The sequence below is a fragment of the Leucoraja erinacea genome, chromosome 39 (assembly GCF_028641065.1).
Source record: "Leucoraja erinacea ecotype New England chromosome 39, Leri_hhj_1, whole genome shotgun sequence".
NCBI classification, from domain to species: domain Eukaryota; kingdom Metazoa; phylum Chordata; class Chondrichthyes; order Rajiformes; family Rajidae; genus Leucoraja; species Leucoraja erinaceus.
The window spans coordinates 10776389-10797232 of NC_073415.1; the positions used below are offsets into that span (position 1 = coordinate 10776389).

The 20844-nt window shown below is 46.1% G+C and overlaps 1 protein-coding gene across 3 annotated transcripts in view; it reads left to right on the plus strand.

Annotated features, from left to right (window-relative positions):
• The window catches only part of LOC129714350 (adhesion G protein-coupled receptor L1-like), a 350449-nt gene that overhangs the window by 243271 nt on the left and 86334 nt on the right, over positions 1 to 20844 (plus strand). For all 3 annotated transcript variants that reach the window (XM_055663898.1, XM_055663900.1, XM_055663899.1), the window contains one exon: positions 19994 to 20794. In XM_055663898.1, the coding sequence (XP_055519873.1) occupies positions 19994 to 20794 (801 nt within the window). The remainder of the gene's footprint in view (positions 1 to 19993; positions 20795 to 20844) is intronic.

Genomic DNA, 20844 nt, shown 5'->3' on the forward strand with positions numbered 1-20844 from the left:
GGAGGCAGGTTCATTGGTATCATTTAAAAATAAATTGGATAGGCATATGGATGAGAAGGGAACGGAGGGTTATGGTATGAGTGCAGGCAGGTGGGACTAAGGGGAAAAAAAATTTCTTCGGCACGGACTTGTAGGGCCGAGATGGCCTGTTTCTGTGCTGTAATGGTTATATGGTTATATGGTTATTATATACACAATTCCGCATTCCCTTAAAGTTCCCTTAGAGTCAACAGTAAAAAGTTGAAATTCGAAGGTACTGTCCACTCCGCTGCAAATAAATAGTTGCCCACAACCTAAATTATTGTCTGTGCATCAGCTTAGGAAATGCAACAGGGAGAGAGTTCACAACCTGTAACAATAGCTCTTGATTTAATTCAGGTTTTGTTGAAAAGATGAGCAATTCTCTTGGACCAATCTGCCAGATTGTCCTGGAATATTTATTCCCTGTTCCTCAAGCAACAAGGTTCACTCAGCTGCGATGCCAACTGTTTGAAAAGAGTTCTGGGCTGTTTCAAATCCCCAGCAATATGTCAAAGCCAACACTTCTGGTATCTCAGAAGTAAAAAAAAAACACAGGATGCTTTAAATCAGAAATATAAACATGTTGATGTTGCGAATGCAGGCAGCATCTGTAGAGACACAACAGTGTGAATGTTTGAGGTTGATGGCCTTATCCTAGAACTGATGCATGATTTATTAGTCCAAACAGCATTCCAGAGAAAGTTAGAAAGAAGGAACTGCAGATGGAAAAAAAGACACAAAGTACTGGAGTAACTCAGCACGTCAGGAAGCATCTCTGGAGAAAATGGATAGGGTCGGGACCCTTCTTCAGATTCAAGTCTCAGTCCCAACCCAAAACGTCATCTATCCATGTTCTCCACAGATGCTTCCTGCCACACTAAGTTACTCCAGCACTCTGTGTGTCTTGTTTGTGGAGAGAACGTGAGCAGTGTTTTCTACAGATGCTCCATGAATATCTGGTGTGAGGTAAAAATCATTTCCACCTCCAGACAGCTTCTGTAATAGAACATAGGTGTTAATTTTACTCCCTGGAGACGGGAAGGATGGCCCGAAATGTAACCAGTTGGCAGCCCTGCTAATATCCTCATGGGATTCAGCCATCGTTAGTTCTAATCTTAACAGGGGAGGATTTCTCACTACCCTTCGACAGGAGATGTTTGGCTTCCAAGGGGCTTTGTCGTCCTACTAGTGCCAAGGACCATGCTTCTGGATGATAAAGGGGTCAACAATGCAGGATGAGAATGCCACAACTGGAGCAGCGGTAGAGTTGCTGCCTCACAGCGCCAGAGACCTGGGTTCGATCCTGACTACGGGTGCTGTCTGTACGGAGTTAGAAACATAGAAACATAGACAATAGGCGCAGGAGTAGGCCATTCGGCCCTTTTGAGCCTGCACCGCCATTCAATATGATCATGGCTGATCATCCAACTCAGTATCCCGTACCTGCCTTCTCTCCATACCCCCTGATCCCTTTAGCCACAAGGGCCACATCTAACTCCCTCTTAAATATAGCCAATGAACTGTGGCCTCAACTACCCTCTGCGGCAGAGAGTTCCACAGATTCACCACTCTCTGTGTGAAAAAAGTTCTTCTCATCTCGGTTTTAAAGGATTTCCCCCTTATCCTTAAGCTGTGACCCCTTGTCCTGGACTTCCCCAACATCGGGAGCAATCTTCCTGCATCTAGCCTGTCCAACCCCTTAAGAATTTTGTAAGTTTCTATAAGATCTCCTCTCAATCTTCCAAATTCTAGCGAGTACAAACCGAGTCTATCCAGTCTTTCTTCATAAGACAGTCCTGACATCCCAGGAATCAGTCTGGTGAACCTTCTCTTTACTCCCTCTATGGCAATAATGTCCTTCCTCAGATTTGGAGACCAAAACTGTACGCAATACTCCAGGTGTGGTCTCACCAAGACCCTGTACAACTGCAGTTTGCACGTTCTCCCCGTGACCTGCGTGGGTTTTCTCCGACAACTTCGGTTTCCCCCCACACTCCAAAGACGTGCAGGTTTGTAGGTTAATTGGCTTGGTATAAATGATTTTTTTTTAATTGGATTTAGTGTAGGATAGTGTTAATGTGCGGGGATCGCTAGTCGGTGCGGAACTCGATGGGCTGAAGGGCCTGTTCCTGTGCTGTATCTTTAAACTAAAGAGGGACTTAGATTTAGCTCTTAGGGCTAACGGAATCAAGGGATATGGGGAGAAAGCTGGAACGTGGTAGTGATTTTGGATGATCAGCCATGATCACATTGAATGGCGGTGCTGGCTCGAAGGGCCGAATGGCCTACTCCTGCACCTATTTTCTATGTTTCTAAAGTAAACTTGAACCTTTGATGTCCACATTTAGAAAGCAGGGTCCCAATGGGAGACTCTTGGGTGCTTCAGGGGCAGACATAATGAGGACATCACCTATGGACTTGCACCCCACACTCACTGTGGCTCCCAACATTCATTTATGTACTGTGTTTAAGAAGGAACTGCAGATGCTGGAAAATCGAAGGTACACAAAAAAGCTGGAGAAACTCAGTGGGTGCAGCAGCATCTATGGAGCGAAGGAAATAGGCAACGTTTCGGGCCGAAACCCTTCCGGGTTTCGGCCCGAAACGTTGCCTATTTCCTTCGCTCCATTGATGCTGCTGCACCCGCTGAGTTTCTCCAGCTTTTTTGTGTACCTTCATTTATGTACTGTTGTGTGAACTTGTCTATGCAACTCAAAGGGATCATTTAACAGGTCGGCACTCATTTTCTCGACAACTAATGACCCGACAGTTTTAATATCAATGGGGCCATTAACAAGTTAGATGAGTACATCTGTTTCCACAGAGACATCTACTAGAATTTGCTCTTCAGCGCTATCAAAGAAACCCTGGAGAGGTGCATATGTAGTCTATCTAAGTTATTCATTGCAACCTCTGGGCTGACTTAAAATTGGCCACTGCTTGCACTTGAGTCCAGAACTCACCTCAGCTCCTTTTGCTCACCTCAATCACAAATGGTTGTTCTGTAATTCTGAGATGAAACATCTTGCTCCAAACACTCTAGATAATTGCTTCTATTTTGTTAATAAGGGCGGCACGGTGGTGCAGCGGTAATGTGCTGCCTTACATCGACAGAGGACCCGGGTTTGATCCTGATCAAGATGGGCGCTGTCTGTACGGAGTTTGTATGTTCTCCCCGGGACCACGTGGGTTTTCTCCTGGTGCTCTGGCTTCCTTCCCACACTCCAAAGACGTACACATTTATAGGCTAATTGGCTTGGTAAAATTGTAAGTTGTCCCTAGGATACGTGTTGGTGTGGTGCGGGTCTTGGTGTTATCGCCCCCGGTGTGCGCTCGCAAAGTGTGGACTCGGCGGGCGGTGTAAGGGCCCCGCTCCAGGAGCTTTCGACCCCGCAACTGTATCTCTAAAGCCCCGAAAAGCTAACAGGGATACGCGTATCACCCGTCTGTACGGAGTTTGTACGTACAGACGTGGGTTTTCAATAGTGAATTAAAAAATTGGAAGGACTTCCGTATCTCTAAACTAAACTAAACATACACGTATCACCAACACTGACAATAGTGAATTAAAGGAAGGACTTCGTTGTTGAACCCCTTTTTTTCTCCTTTCTTCTCCCCTCCCTCCCCACACACACCCTACATCAGTCTGAAGAAGGGTTTCAGCCTGAAACGTTGCCTATTTCCTTCGCTCCATAGATGCTGCTGCACCCTCTGAGTTTCTCCAGCACTTTTGTCTACTTTCAATTTTCCAGCATCTGCAGTTCCTTCTTAAACACCTAATTTTGAGATCTGCCCACCTCACCCTCTCAGGCAGCAAGTTCCAGATTTCAATTTCCCACAGGATGGAAAGAATTCCTCCTCAAATTTATCTTAAACCAATGCCCTCTAGTCATGGATATATAGATACCCAGAGTGCTGGAGTATATCAATGGGCAGGCAGCATCTCTGGAGCACATGGATATATGACGTTTCAAGTCGAGACCCTTCTTCAGACCATTATAATATAGAGATCTCAACGAGATGATGCCTGGCCCGCTGAGTTACTCCAGCACTTTGGGTCTTTTTTCATAAACCAGCATCTGCAGTTCTTTGTTTCCACTGATCATGGACATGTTGCTAAAAGGAATGGCTTCCCACTGCCTACCCTATCTTGAATTTTTTTTTCTCAGGACCGAGATGAGAAAAAAAATGTTCACGCAGAGAGTGGTGAATCTGTGGAATTCTCTGCCACAGAAGGTAGTTGAGGCCACACAGTTCATTGGCTATATTTAAGAGGGAGTTAGATGTGGCCCTTGTGGCTAAAGGGATCAGGGGGTATGGAGAGAAGGCAGGTACAGGATACTGAGATGGATGATCAGCCATGATCATATTGAATGGCGGTGCAGGCTCGAAGGGCCAAATGGCCTCTACTCCTGCACCTATTGTCTATGTTTCTATGCACCTCATAATTCTGTACACCTCAATCACATCCTCTTCTGCCTTTTCCACTCTAAGGAAACAAAATCCACCTCTCCAGTTTCTTTCTTTAAAAATGAAAAAATCCACCCAAGGCAACATTGAGTCATAGAGTGAGATAGTATGGAAACAGGCCCTTCGGCCCAAGTTGCCCATCTACACTAGACCCACCTGACCATATTTGCCCCATGTAATTCATCCTAAACATTGCTGTTCAGATCCGATCCAAGCTGAATATCGTTCATCATCACTGCTCAGTGTTCAGCCTTGTCTCACCCTTAAATCATTATCTTTCATCTTTCAAACAGTCATGGTCCCTAATTTTTCTCCTTTTTGTAATCCAATCCTTTTCCGAAATCGATGTTATTCCCATTTCTGATTAGTTTTGCTGAATGCCCCTAGTTTTTATCCGGCCTCCACTGATATTCCATGCTTTCTGCAGCTTGAGCCATGAACTTCAGAATCCCCTTCCTAATCTCGCCTTATCCCTTCTCCTGTTGATCTAACTTTTTGTGTTCCCCCCTCCTCTAACTCCTAAACTACCTCCTTCCAACCTACTAATCTTTTGATCACTTGCCTCCAAATAGAGAATGGAGCAGCTGGGCTTGTACACTCTGGGGTTTAGAAGGATGAGAGGGGCTCTCATTGAAACACATAAGATTATTAAGGGCTTGGACACGCTAGAGGTAGGAAACATGTTCTCGATGTTGGGGGAGTCCAGAACCAGGGGCCACACACACAGTTTAAGAATAAGGGGTAAGCCATTTAGAACGGAGACGAGGAAACACTTTTTCTCGCAGAGCGTTGTGAGTCTCTGGAATCAGAGGGCGGTGGAGGCCGGTTCTCTGGATGCTTTCAAGAGAGAGCTGGAGAGAGCTCTTAAAAATAGTGGAGTCAGAAGATATGGGAAGAAGGCAGGAACGGGGTACTGATTGTGGATGATCAGCCGTGATCACATTGAATGGCGGTGCTGGCTCGAAGTGCCGAATGGCCTACTCCTGCACCAATTGTCTAGACTTCCTTCTGCTGAGTGTTAGCAGTGTTTTGATGAGACCCCACTGAAGTGCTTCTAGATATTCATGATATTAAATGGAAATTGTTTTGATGTGAATTGTTTGCAGTGCAGTACATTATACTCCTACTGCTAGTTAATATTCCTCAGCTTCGAGTATGTTCTGTTTGAGAGGAGCTGTTAAGGAATTGTACAAGATGAGGCAATAATGGTTTTAAATTTGGTGTTGAAAAGTAAATGACTGGTGAATGAGACACGGGAAAAAATAGTGCTTAGTTTCTGGATAATCGAACTGCCTTGTTTTGATTCAGAATATGAAAGATGCTACGAAAATGGAACACTTTTGTTTGGAAAAAATCCATTGCTAATATAAATGAGCATGATATCGTCTTTCTGACATTGTGGAAGGAAGTAGCATGCAAGCACAGGAATAAAACTCATCGATTAATCATTTGGACGTAAAATTAGCAGGCAGAGACATACGTTTGTTTCTGCTGCCTCAGGGCCAGCATTAGTTTGGTTTAGTTTAGAGATACAGCATGGAAACAGGCCCTTCGGCCCACCGAGTCTGTACCGACGTACACCAACACTATCCTACACACTAGGGACATAGAAACATAGGTGCAGGAGGAGGCCATTCGGCCCTTCGAGCCAGCACCGCCCTTCAATGATCATGGCTGATCGTCCCCAATCAATAACCCGTGCCTGCCTTCTCCCCATATCCCTTGATTCCACTAGCCCCTAGAGCTCTATCCAACTCTCTCTTAAATCCATCCAGTGACTTGGCCTCCACTGCCCTCTGTGGCAGGGAATTCCACAAATTCACAACTCTCTGGGTGAAAACGTTTTTCCTCACCTCAGTCTTAGATGGCCTCCCCTTTATTCCAAGGTTTATAATTTACAATTTTTACCAAAGACAATTAACCTATAAACCTGCGCGTCTTTGAGGTGTGGGAGGGAACTGGAGCACCCGGGGAAAACGCACGTGGACACGGGGAGAGTGTACAAGCAGTGGCCGGGATCGAACCCGGGTCTCTGGCGCTGCAAGCACTGTAAGGCAGCAACTCTACCGCTGCGCCACCATGTCGCCCCTTGTCATGCTGCAGTTCTGGAGGTTCTCCCCCCACTTCACAGACTCGAGCACAGAATGTGTAGGAAGGAACTGCAGATGCTGGTTTACACAGAAGATAGACACAAAGTGCTGGAGTAACTCAGCGGGACAGGCAGCATCTCTGGAGAGAAGGAATGGGTGACGTTTCGGGTCGAGACCCTTCTTCGTCTGGGTGATGTTTCGGGACTCGATCCGAAACATCACCCGTTCCTTCTCTCCAGAGATGCTGCCTGTCCCACTGAGTTATTTGAGCACAGAATCCAGGTACTGCAATGGGTTGATCCCTGTTGCTTGAAGATTTAAACCTGCCCTCTCAAGTGATATTTTTCTGTCATTAGAGGCAATATTTATCCCCAGCTGACACTAGAAAATAACTTCCGAATAGTCTGAAGAAGGGTTTCTGCCTGAAACGTTGCCTATTTCCTTCACTCCATAGATGCTGCCTCACCTGCTGAGTTTCTCCAGCATTTATATCTACCATGAAAATAACTTACCTGGTTATGTATCCCATTGCTATTTGCTGCGTACAAATTCATTGCCCATGTTTGCTATGTTACATGGAAACAAGAAACTCATTCACTGTAAAACATTTGGGATATCTGGAGGTAGTTCAGATCTTTGTCCAGACATAGACACATAGAAACATAGACAATAGGTGCAGGAGTAGGCCATTTTCGGCCCTTCGAGCCTGCATCGCCATTCAATATGATCATGGCTGATCATCCAACTCAGTATCCCGTACCTGCCTTCTCTCCATACCCCCTGATCCCTTAAGCCACAAGGGCCACATCTAACTCCCTCTTAAATATAGCCAATGAACTGTGGCCTCAACTACCTTCTGTGGCAGAGAATTCCACAGATTCACCACTCTCTGAGTGAAAAATGTTTTCTTCATCTCGGTCCTAAAAGATTTCCCCTTATCCTTAAACTGCGACCCCTTGTTCTGGACTTCCCCAACATCGGGAAAAATCTTCCTGCATCTAGCCAGTCCAACCCCTTAAGAATTTTGTAAGTTTCTATAAGATCCCCCCTTCAATCTCCTAAATTCTAGTGAGTACAAGCCGAGTCTATCCAGTCTTTCTTCATATGAAAGTCCTGCCATCCCAGGAATCAGTCTGGTGAACCTTCTCTGTACTCCCTCTATGGCAAGAATGTCTTTCCTCAGATTAGGAGACCCTCACGATTAGGAGACCAAACCCTGTACTGCAATAACTCCATACTCCAGTGTGGTCTCACCAAGACCCTGTACAACTGCAGTAGAACCTCCCTGCTCTTATACTCCAGGTGTGGTCTCACCAAGACCCTGTACAACTGGACCTTTCCTCCAGTCCACTGTATAACGTCAGTGAGAGCAGTGCAGGAGGGCAGTATTCCAGGCAGCTGATCATCTTGCACCAGCCCACTGTAATGATCTCTTCACCAACCTGGCTCACCCATTGAACGATATAATACACTCAATCATTCTTGAGCTGTTCATACAATCTGGCCGGTTTGTATATTGGCTGTTGCATCTCCACCCGTGCCATCTGCATCTCAGGAACAAAAGGTTTCACATCAGTGATTAATGGCTAAGCAGGCACAGAGTGAGAGGTGAAGAGCTTGTTGATTGAAATTTGGCTGAGCAACAGGGAATAGAGTTAGTACAAGGCAGAATAATTCAGCCCACTGGAAGGTCACATTGAGACCTTGGCACTCTATCCCAGTGCAGTATTGGGGGACTAGTTTAATGACTAGAATTGGGTTTTCAGGAGAATGTTCCTCCAGAAATAACTGGGTCCCCTTAACCAACTTTAACTTCCCCAAACAGCTCCACAATGTAAAACCTCATGAAACGTGTTGCTGTTATGATAGAAACATAGAAACATAGACAATAGGTGCAGGAGTAGAGGCCATTCGGCCCTTCGAGCCTACTCCGCCATTCATTCATAGAAACATAGAAACATTGAAAATAGGTGCAGGAGTAGGCCATTCGGCCCTTCGAGCCTGCACCGCCATTCAATATGATCATGGCTGATCATCCAACTCAGTATTCCATCCCTGCCTTCTCTCCATACCCCCTGATCCCTTTAGCCACAAGGGCCACATCTAACTCCCTCTTAAATATAGCCAATGAACTGTGTGGCCTCAACTACCTTCTGTGGCAGAGAATTACAGAGATTCACCACTCCTGTGTGAAAAATGTTTTCCTCATCTCGGTCCTAAAAGATTTCCCCCTTATCCTTAAACTGTGACCCCTTGTTCTGGACTTCCCCAACATCGGGAACGATCTTCCTGCATCTAGCCTGTCCAACCCCTTAAGAATTTTGTAAGTTTCTGTAAGATCCCCTCTCAATTCCTTCTAAATTCTGGTGAGTACAAGCCGAGTCTATCCAGTCTTTCTTCATATGAAAGTCCTGACATCCCAGGATATTGTCAGAATTAGGTCAAATCAGAGCTAGGGCAAGTGAAATATTCAAAATGACTTTGTCAATTGAGACTAGACAAAAAAGCTGGAGAAACTCAGCGGGTGAGGCAGCATCTCTGGAGTGAAGGAATAGGCGACGTTTCGGGTCGAGACCCTTCTTCAATTGAGACAAACATCACAAATAGTGTAGGGAAATATAGACTTGTATAGGAATAAATAAGTTTGAGTTGTAGTGACTGGGATGTTTGGAGTGTGGATCAGGAAAGAGATTTGCAGATATTCGAGTTGAATCTATAAATTAATTCACAGGGTTGTTAAATAATAAACCTGAACCTGTTTGTAATACAGGCAAGGTGTACATTCCTCATCTCCAGTTGCCCCTGGTGGAAGTGATTCTCTTCAGCCAAGGCATGCACATGAGGTGAAGATTCCCCCCTCCACAGAGCATAGACAGACACAAAAATGCTCGTGTAACTTAGCCGGAAAGGCAGCATCTCTGGAGAGAAGGAATGGGTGACGTTTCAGGTCATAGAATCCCAAAACACATGTTAAATAGACCGATTGAAAAATTGAAATTCTTTAACAAATATAGAATTATGAAAGGGGCCATAAGTGACAAGAAAGCTGTTGGATTGTCACTAAGACAAAACTAATTTCCTTATGTCCTATTATAAATTAAATTTGTTGAACCTGCCTAGATTTAGCGTGTGTGATTTTGCACTACCTAACCCCTCATTAACTCCAAGCAGAGCACGGTGGTGCGGTGGTAGAGGTCCTGCCTCACAGCGCCAGAGACCCGTTTCCATCCTGATTATGGATGCTGTCTCTATGGAGTTTGTACGTTCTCCCCATAATCTGTGTGGGTTTTCCCCGGGATCCACACTACAAAGACGTACAGGTTTGTAGGCTAATTGGCTGGTAAAATTGTTAATTGGCCCTGGGTAGACAAAAATGCTGGAGAAACTCAGCGGGTGCAGCAGCATCTATGGAGCGAAGGAAATAGGCAACGTTTCGGGCCGAAACCCTTCTTCAGACTGATCATTGTTAATTGTCCCTAGTGTGTGTAGGATAGCAGGGATCGCTGGTCGGAGCAGACTCGGTGGGCTAAAGGGCCTGTAACTAAACGAGGCTTGGCAAACATGTGTGCTGTCTGCACGGAGTTTGCACGTTCTCCCCGTGACCTGTGTGGGTTTTTCTCCGAGGTCTTCGGTTTCCTCCCACACTCCAAAGACGTACAGGTTTATAGGTTAATTGGTTTGGTAAACGTAAAAAAACTGTCCCTAATGTGTGTGTAGGATAGTGTTAGTGTGTGGGGATCGCTGGTCAACGCAGACCTAAAGGGCCTGTTTCCGCGCTGTATCTCTAAACTAAACTAAATATCAGGCCACTGGAGGCAACTCGAGATAGGAAATGAACAGTGAACTTGCTGGCAAAGATGAAATCTAAAAATTAATTCATGGCAAAGATGTAGAACAAATAAGAGAAGGTTGTATGTTTGACCAACCCCATGTTAATCAGAACCTACTGGATTGCTGTATGCCAGTCCATTGCATATAACATAGATATACAAACCCTAAAAAGGGGGCAATAAATATCAGAAGATCGCTTTCAGAACAGTTGCCAGAGTAGTTTCAGACTTACTTTTTGTTTCAACTTCAAATTCTGTTTTCTTCCCAATCTATTTTAAATTGGTCAGACATGCTTGACCTCAGTAAAAGACTCGTGGGTTATGGTTCAAATCTCAAGGAGCAGGGAACAAACGTTGAGAGACGCAAGGGAAATCTGGTGCAAGATGTTTTTAAGATGAGGGCTATAGAAAGTTGCTAGAGGTTACCCAAGAAAGTCATTGAATCACACAGACAGCTGAAGTTGTTTCTGGGGAAGGGTTTGTATGTATGGTCCACTGACAATGCATGACCAGGGCTGAGTCTAAAAGGCTCCGAATAAATCTCTTACTTCCAAACAACCTCTCATATTTTCCCAGCTCTGACCATCTCCTGTCACTAAAACCCATTCCCCTCACAATAACACCAACACTCAGAGAGCTGTATAGAAAATATAACAGGGCAATGGGCCCCCTCAGCTCACATAGTCCACGTTGACCATTTAAACTAATCCAACAATTCTCCCTACATTCTCATCAAGCCTCCCCAGATACTATAATTCATCTACAGACCTGATACACTTGGTGTAGACACAAAATGCTGGAGTAACTCAGTGGGACAGGCAGCATCTCTGGAGAGAAGGAATGGGTGATGTTTCAGGTCAAGACCCTTCTTTAGTCTGAAGAATTCCACACTGACCCTCCCCCCACACTGACCCTCTCCCCCTCACAGTAAAAAAATAGTGTAAGGATAGAGTTAGTGTGCAGGGATCGCTGGTCAGCACGGACTCGGTGGGCCGAAGGGCCTGTTTCCGTGCTGTATCTCTAACCTAAACTAAATGGGCAGAAGCTGTCACTGAACCTGGAGATAACATTCCAAAGTTGGGACCTTGCACAGCAGGTGGACTTTCAGTCGATACCTAGAACATGGAACATGGAACAGTACAGCACAAGAAGAGGCCCTTCGACCCACAATGTCCGTGCCATATATAATGCGATCTAGTCACAATGAACCCACAATGTGACCATTCGCACTGAACCTTCCCTTCACAAATAGCTCGCCTCTCACCTCATGCTGACCTTTTCCCCATATCATCTTATTCTGTTCATCTCCCCACCCTCACGCCAATTCTCTCCCCATCCATTCATCACCCTTCCCCTTGATCCTTTCTCAATCTAACGAGAGCTCTGTTGGTGCAATGGGTAAAGGTCCGGATGAGTCCAAATGTCCAGAAGCCTGCATTAACTATCCACAAACCAGAGTTCAAATCACACCATGCCTGTCATGCAATTTAAATTCAATGAATAATTACAATTTGGAAATTTGGAAACATGCCTTCGAAACTGCTGGATTGTTGTATACAGCCATCTGATTCACTAATGCCTTTAGCAATTGACTAATGCCCTGACCGACTAAATTCACCATCCTTATGTAGTATTGTCAGTGTGTGATTTCAGGGCAGACCAACCTCAGGTTCCCTCCAAAATGGTTGAGCAAGCGACTACCTTCAAGGGAAATTAAACAATAGATTAAAAAATCTGTCACGCATTCAAATATCCCGACACAGAGCTCCTCACAGTTGCTCCAATCTCCAACTAACCACTATGTGGGAGGGTCTCAACCCGAAACGTCACCCATTCCTTCTCTCCAGAGATGCTGCCTGTCCCGCTGAGTTACTCCAGCGTTTTGTGTCTATCTCCAACTAACCACTATGTGAAGGGTCTCAACCCGAAATGTCACCTATCCCTTCTCTCCAGAGATGCTGCCTGTCCCGCTGAGTTACTCCAGCGTTTTGTGTCTATCTCCAACTAACCACTGATCATACAATGATACAAGATACAAGATACATTTAATTGTCATTTGGACCCCTTGAGGTCCAAACGAAATACCGTTTCTGCAGCCATACAACTTGGAAATTCGCATACAACGATCCTCTTCCCACACACGGATCCGTTCCCTACACTAACCCCTCAATGACCCCCTCGTCCTGATCCCCCTTCACTGACCAATCCCTCAAGTAATCTCTGACTTTGACCCTCCATCCCCATAAAGTTCTCCCCCACTGTCCCGCTCCCAACAAAACCGCACACATTCTCTTCCCACTGCTTAACCTCTCCCCGGCCATTTCCATTATGGATCAACCACACTGACCCTCTCTCTCTACAGTGACCATCTGCCCTAACACCAGTCTTCCCTCACACAAGCTCATAATACATTTCAATGCTGGGGTGTCCAGAAGGCCTTTCTTCCTTATCAATTCATAGAAACATAGAAAATAGTGCAGGAGTAGAGGCCATTCGGCCCTTCGAGCCTGCACCACCATTCAATATGATCATGGCTGATCATCCAACTCAGTATCCCATCCCTGCCTTCTCTCCATACCCCCTGATCCCTTTAGCCACAATGGGATAGATAGATAGATAGATAGATAGATAGATAGATCTAGATAGAATATAGCCAATAGATAGATAGTGTGGCCTTTTATTGTCCTCTAACTCCCTCTTAAATATAGCCAATGAACTGTGGCCTCAACTACCTTCTGCGGCAGAGAATTCCACAGATTCACCACTCTCTTTGTGAAAAATGTTTTTCTCATCTCGGTCCTAAAAGATTTCCCCCTTATCCTTAAACTGTGTGTGGCCCCTTGTCCTGGACTTCCCCAACATCGGGAACAATCTTCCTGCATCTAGCCTGTCCAACCCCTTAAGAAATTTGCAAGTTTCATGTTTGCTGTCATGTTACTGGGGAAGTAAAAGTTATTTTGGAAATTGGTTAGTAAAATATGAAAGATGAATCCCTCTTTGATTCTAAATTGGACATCTCAACATGCCTTCTCAACATGACCATTGGTCTTCCTCTGTGATTTATGTCAACGTATATCAGCTGGCTTATTGTTGTCTGACATCATCACGCTATCATTTTGTTTCCCTGGTGCTTTGAAACATTTGGCAGTTCAGACACTGGTTATTTTCCACAGCAGTCTTCCTTCACCTACCCATCATCATCTAATTCCATCGACACATCAGACTATTTTTCCCTCACGATCTTACATGGCCTCAACCGTTTAAAAGAATAATAAATGCTAGCTGCCTCAAACACAGTTCCACATTCTAACCACTGTGTTTTCCCCAAGTGAATTTATTACCAATTATCTTTCTATATATGGTTCCCCCAATGCTGGGCTTAAAGGTGAGTTGAAACATCTTGTCTGCAGTATATTGAAACAATTTGAACCCTTTCATAATCTCAAAGACTTCTGACAAGTCACCCTATTCATCTATGTTCTAGATATAAGTGCCCAAACCTGGTGCATCCTGTCAGGGAGAACCTTTGTGTTCTGTTATAACATCAATAAATTATTTATGCACTTTCTCCAGAGTCTTTTTGATAAGATGGAGACCAAGTGCAGCCACGCAAGATTCTATGCAAGGTTAACATAACTTCTCTACTTTTCAGTTTTATTCCCACTGCTTTCTTTCATTCTTTTAGTGATTTTGTGGATTTCCTCCGTTCCTCTGCCAATTTCCCTTCCTGGCTTGTGTGTGATTGTTAACAGATCTCTCTCCTCAGGTACCGTTCCCCTCTCCCCTCTTTCAAATCTGTTGTCACATTACCTCCTCAAAACTAACCCTTGACCCTTCTCTACCCCTTCAAACTATCACTGCATATCCAATTGCTTGTTCATCTTAACCCAAGTTGCCTGCTGAATCCGTAACTATCTCCTTGTTTGCATCTATCTAATCGGGATTCTAACCGTGCCACAGTGCTGATATAACTCACAAATCCTTCATGGTTGTGGCATATGTAATCTCCCTCAGCCTTTCCCACTCTCATTCCACTGGAAGAGACCAGAGTGTCCTGTTTTCATTCCCATCTATCCAGTCTTTACCATAGCACCACTCACAATATATTGTTTTGTCTTCATTCATCTCAGTATCTCTGCTGCCCACCCCAAAAGTCTGAACTTCAGTTCACCTTAGTTTAACCAAGGTATAGCAAAAAGATTTTTGTTACGTGCTAGACAAAAAAGCTGGAGAAACGCCAGGCAGGTGAGGCAGCATCTATGGAGTGAAGGAAATAGGCAACGTTTCGGGTCGAGACCCTTTTATCTGAGATCTTCGGTTTCCTCCCACACTCCAAAGACGTACAGGTTTGTAGGTTAATTGGCTTCGGTAAAACTTGTAAAATATCCCTAGTGCATAGGATAGTTCTAGTGTACGGGGATCACAGGTCTGCGTAGACTCAGTGGGATGAAGGGCCTGTTTCCTATCTCTAAACTAAACTAATCTACAGTCTACAATTGGAGATTGAACCAGAGTTAGCAACAATGGTATTGTATGTAACCAAGTTAGGTTCAGGACCATAGATCTGTGCCAACACAAATACTATCTGATTCCATCTCTGGAGCTACACCCCACTCTGCCCAGTCTCATCTGCTGCTGAAACCCTCACCCTACTTTGCTGACCTCTATCAAGACTTGTCCATCCTGATAAGACTCCTGAAGGTTATATCATCTGGAAGTTTAAGGTGTCATCCAAATCTCTGGTGATGTATCTGAGCTCAAACTTTCCCATTTACTCATTGCCCTTGTGCTTTCTGGTCAAGAGTGAAACCTTGGCCAGGATTGGCAGCAGAGGCCCCAGTTCCATTAAGTCAACTACATTGGGCAGCCTGCATTATTCGCAAACACAACACCCAACACCCATAACAGGCACCTCCTCCCCGTGACAGAGCTTTGAGCAGAGTAGCAGGACAGAGATACAGATTCAAGGATGTAATCGAAACCTCCTTGAAGAAAAGCAAATTCCCCACTGACTCCTGTAAATTCATAGGTAGACACAAAATGCTGAAGTAACTCAACGGGACAGGCAGCATCACTGGAGAGAAGGAACGGGTGACAGTCTGAAGAAGGGTCTTGACTGGAAATGTCACCCATTCCTTCTCTCCAGAGACGCTGCCTGTCCCGCTGAGTTACTCCAGCATTTTGTGTCTACCTTTGATTTAAACCGGCATCTGCAGTTCTTTCCTTTAAATTCATGACCCACGACTAATCACACAATCATACTTTATGAGCCAAGTATGTTTTGCAACATACGAGGTATTTAATTTGCCAAGCCAGTCATACAAATAAAAAGCAATGGAACACAAAACACAAACATTTTAACATAAACATCCACCACAGTGACTCCTCCACATTCCTCACTGTGAGAGAAGGCGAAAAAATGTTCAAACCTCGTCCCTTCACCTGTGTTGTCGGGACGATCTTGACTCTCGTAGCCGGCGGCATTTGGGCAACCCGCATCGAGGCAATCAGCTCTGCTTCGGGGGAGATGTCAGCTCCCCCGGACCAGGCGATCGAAGCCCACATCGGGGCTGGTCAAGCCTCAGTGTCGTTGGAGCTTCCTGTCTCGGCCTCTCCCGAGACTGCGAGCTCTTGGTGGTGAAGTCGGCAGGACGTGCTTGGAGCGATCCCAGGCAAGCGATCGTAAGTCCACGCCCTGCTGTCAGGCCCAAAGTCAGTGCGAGGAGGCCTCAAGCTCCATCGATGGTAGGCTGCAGGTCAACCGGGGTATGCGATCCAAAAATTAATTGCATCTCCGGCAAGGTAAGAAACTGAAAAAACAAGTTTCCCCCAAAACTCTCCCCCTCTCAGCGGGGCTGCCAATCGTGCGGTGGCCCCTGATGGTCTTTGTGGAGACCACAACGTGGAGAAGGGGCATAAGGGGCGAAATAGAGAACCTTGGGTTGTTCTTAGTAGGCAGTAGAAGGAAAAGATCACCTCACTCTACCTGCCTGCCCAACCTATAGGGACATTGACTACCCCATCTCTATGGGAGTCTACAGTATCTTAATTTGCCTCAATAGTTACAGCTTAATCAATAATGCCACTACAGAAGGAAATGAAGGGTCTTGACCCGAAATGTCACCCATTCCTTCTCTCCAGAAATGCCGCCTGACCCTCTGAGTCCCTCCAGCATTTATAGTCACAACACAGGAAAAGGCCCTCCCATACCCCTAGTCTTCCTCTCCCCTGACTCTCAGACTATAGAAGGGTCTCGACCCAAAACGTCACCCATTCCTTCTCTCCAGGGATGCTGCCTGTCCCGCTGAGTTACTCCAGCATTTTGTGTCTGTCTTCAGTGTAAACCAGCATCTGCAGTTCCGTTCTACACATACCAGAATAGAAACTGGTCTTCCACAAAGCCAAGGGACTGCCTATGAAGAAGACAGCAGTGAACCGCAATAATTCTCAACCATCACACCTTGTAGCTCCCCATCTTGAATCCTCTTCTCACTCCACTGCTCTAAGTCTCAGTATTCTTCCACTTTCAGTCTCCTGGGCATCCTTTAACAATGTGTGCCTCAGCTGTCGAAGCTTCAGAGCCCACCATCTGCATCCTTCCTTTAAGTCACGTACTAATGTCTATCTTTTGTTAAGTTTTTCATCCCATGTCTTCAGATCATCTAATGTGGTGCAGTTGCATTGTATTTGGACAAAGTGCTTGGTCAGAATTTACCACAGCAAAGGCTCAATGTTAATGAAAGTTGCTGTTGTATCTCATGCAGACATTTATTTTGCATAAGTATGTGGCCTCCATGCTCTTCATATCTAAATGAATCATAGGGGTGGCACAGTGGCAGAGCTACTGCTGCAAGCTCCAGAGACACGGGTTCGATCCCGACTACGGGTGCTGTCTGTATGCAGTCAGTATGTTCTCCCCATGACCTAAATGGGTTTCCTTCGAGATCCAACCAGATGCAACTAAATTTAAAGTAGCTCTTTCTTCCCAATAACCTTTCCTTCACCACCTCCAGTTTAAATTCCATTTGGAATATTTTGGAGGACCAAGAACCAAGAATCTTCGGTTAATCTCCCGAGATCTCCCACACTCCAAAGACGTACAGGTTTGTAGGCAAATTGGCTTGGTGTAAATGAAAAATTGTCCCTAGTTTGTATGGGGTAGTGTTAGTGTGCGGGCATCGCTGGTCGGTGCGGACTCGAAGGGCCTCTCTCCGCGCTGTATCTCTAAAGTAAACTAACTCCTGATACTTAAATTCCTTTATGAATTTAATGCCCATTATCCAAATATATTAACATCTTCCTATTACTGCCACCCCCATCGTTGTGGAAACATTACACCACTGCCACCTCTCTATTTCCTGCCACAGGAATCTCTCTGGCACCCTGTCAATGGATTTCTCTCCCCCTTGCAATGTGACTGGTTCTCTACATCACGCATCAATGGATCACTGTTGCTATCTCTCTCTCTGATGACATATCAACAAGCCATTCTGTTATGCCATGAACTTGAGATGATGCTTACAGCTGTAACCAACCACTATTTATTCATTGCAAGGTTGAAGGGCTCTGCTTTTTGACTTGTTCTGTCTTTATCCCAAGGGTGCACAACTCTTAACGCTGACAAGATATGCCCATTCCAAAACTGAAAGGCTAGAGTATATTGTGTCAGTATATTATGCAGCCTAGCCCTATGCAGTCCAGCATCTGAAGAAGGGTCTCAACCCAAAACGTCACCCATTCCTTCTATCCAAAGATGCTGCCTGGCCCGCTGAGTTACTCCAGCATTTTGTGTCTATCTTCAGTGTAAACCAACATCTGCAGTTCCTCCCAACATCTGTCCAAACTCCACCAGTTCAGTTCTTCCATCAGGAGTCATCAAATGTCCATCTGCAGTATTCCTCATGAAAACCCCACCTTGAAACCCGCACCTATACCAAAACCAAAACCATGCATTGTTCAGTCTAGCAAGTAGCCTGATCCAAAGTGGAACGCAAACTTGACTCCTTATCTTTTAAGGCATGGGTTTCAAGATAGTTTATTAAATTCATATCACCCTTGGATGGTGTTGTGAGACAGGTAATATTAATGCAACAATAGTTATACCCACTTCCCCCTCCTTCCCCCTCCATCAGCAGAAACAAAACAACACCACAAAGCATTTGTTGCGTGCTAACCAGTCAGCGGAAAGACAATACATGATTACAATCGAGCCGTTCACAGTGTATAGATACATGATAAGGGAATAACGTTTAGTGCAAGATAGGGTCTTAAAGATAGCAGAGTCAAGGGATATGGGGAGAAGGCAGGAACGGGGTACTGATTGTGGATGATCAGCCATGATCAAAGTGAATGGCTGTGCTGGTTTGAAGGGCCGAATGGCCTACTCCTGAACTTATTATCCATTTTCTAAAGCCAGTAAAATCCGATCAAGGATTGTCCAAGGGCCACCAATTACCTCATTGCCTCTGGTTGTGGTAGGATGATTCAGTTGACTGATAACAGCTGGGAATAATCTGTCCTTAAAGCTGGTGCAGTGAGGTTTCACACTTCTATACCTTAATTCTATTCTTATGTTAAAGGTGAGGATGGCTATACCTTTGACAAGTTTAGTAAATTGATGGTGAGCAGGAACATCCACAACCCAGGCTAACATCAACCAGCCAGAGCCTTATTGGATTCTAAGGCAGGTTAGAATGGCAAAGGGTTAGGATGAAGCCATTCGACCCATCAAGTCTACTCCACGATTCAATCATGGCTAATCTATCTCTCCCTCCCTCCCAACTCCATTCTCCTGCCTTCTCCCCATAACCCCTGACACCCGTACTGATCAACGATCTATCTATCTCTGCCTTAAAAATATCCACTGACTTGGCCTCCACAGCCTTCTGTGGCAAGGGATTCCACAGATTCACCACCCTCTGACTAAATAAATTTCTCCTCATCTCCTTCCTGAAGGAACGTCCTTTAATTCTGAGGCTGTGGCCTCTAGTCCTGGACTCTCCGACTAGTGGAAACATCATCCACACATCCACACGCCCCAAGTCTTTTACCATTCTGGATGTATCAATGAGGTCCCCCCTCTCTACTCTAAATTCACACAAGTACAGGCCCAGTGCCGACAAGCGCTCATCATAGGTTAACCTACTCATGCCTGGGGTCATTCTTGCAAAGTGGCCAACTCCTGTTCCCATTTCCTGGTGAGCCATCCAACTGCAGGCCAATTGCGCACCTCCCATTTCACATGCACTGTTGACCCAACTTCCGAAGCTTTGAGAATGGTGGGGTGGGCAGTGGGGGGGGGGGGGGGTGTCTGTAATCCTTTGCCCCCCCCCCCCCCCAGCCAAGGGCGTTGGTGCTGATTTGAGAGGGTTGTGTGTGTGTTTGTGGCCAAGCCTCGCACCGAATGGTCAGAATACCAACTCATGATTGAATTGCTTGCAGCAGGCCCGGGGGGAGCGGGCAGGTTGGCAGAGTTGTGGAAGGAACGTCCTGCCTTACTTTAGAGTCCCAGAACTGATGGATGTCCCCATCTTCTCTCTCTCTCTGTCTCTCTCTGTCTCTCCCTCCCCTCCCTTCCCGCAGTCTTCGTTTGCCCGGGGACCCTGCGCAAGGTGTTCGAGCCCACCAACGTGTTTGAGTCGGAGCATGAGGCGGGCGCCTGGTGCAAGGACCCGCTGCAGGCCGGAGACCGCATCTACTACATGCCCTGGATCCCGTATCGCACGGACACGCTGACCGAGTACGGCTCGTGGGACGACTACACGGCCGGGCGGCCAACCACCTCCTACCGCCTGCCGCACCGCGTGGACGGGACCGGGTTTGTCGTCTACGACGGCGCTGTCTTCTACAACAAGGAGCGCACGCGCAACGTGGTCAAGTTCGACCTGCGCACACGCATCAAGAGCGGGGAGGCCATCATCGGCGGCGCCAACTACCACGACACCTCGCCCTACCGCTGGGGCGGCAAGACCGACATCGACCTGGCCGTCGATGAGAACGGCCTGTGGGCTATCTACGCTACGGAGCAGAACAACGGCAAGCTGGTGGTCAGCCAGCTCAACCCTTACACCCTGAGATTCGAGGGCACCTGGGAGACGGTTTACGACAAGCGCTCGGCCTCCAACGCCTTCATGGTGTGCGGCGTTCTCTACGCCGTGCGCTCCGTCTCCAAGGAGGACGATAGCGAGGTCATCGGCAACGCCATCGACTTTGCCTTCAACACCAACCTCAACCGCGAGGAGCCCGTCTCCATCGCCTTCCCCAACCCCTACCAGTACGTCTCGTCCGTGGACTACAACCCCCGCGACAACCAGCTGTACGTCTGGAACAACCACTTTGTGCTGAGGTACTCGCTCGAGTTCGGACCCCCCGACCCAACCGCAGGTAGGAACAAACAAACAAACAAACAAATGAATGAATTAATAAAATAAATG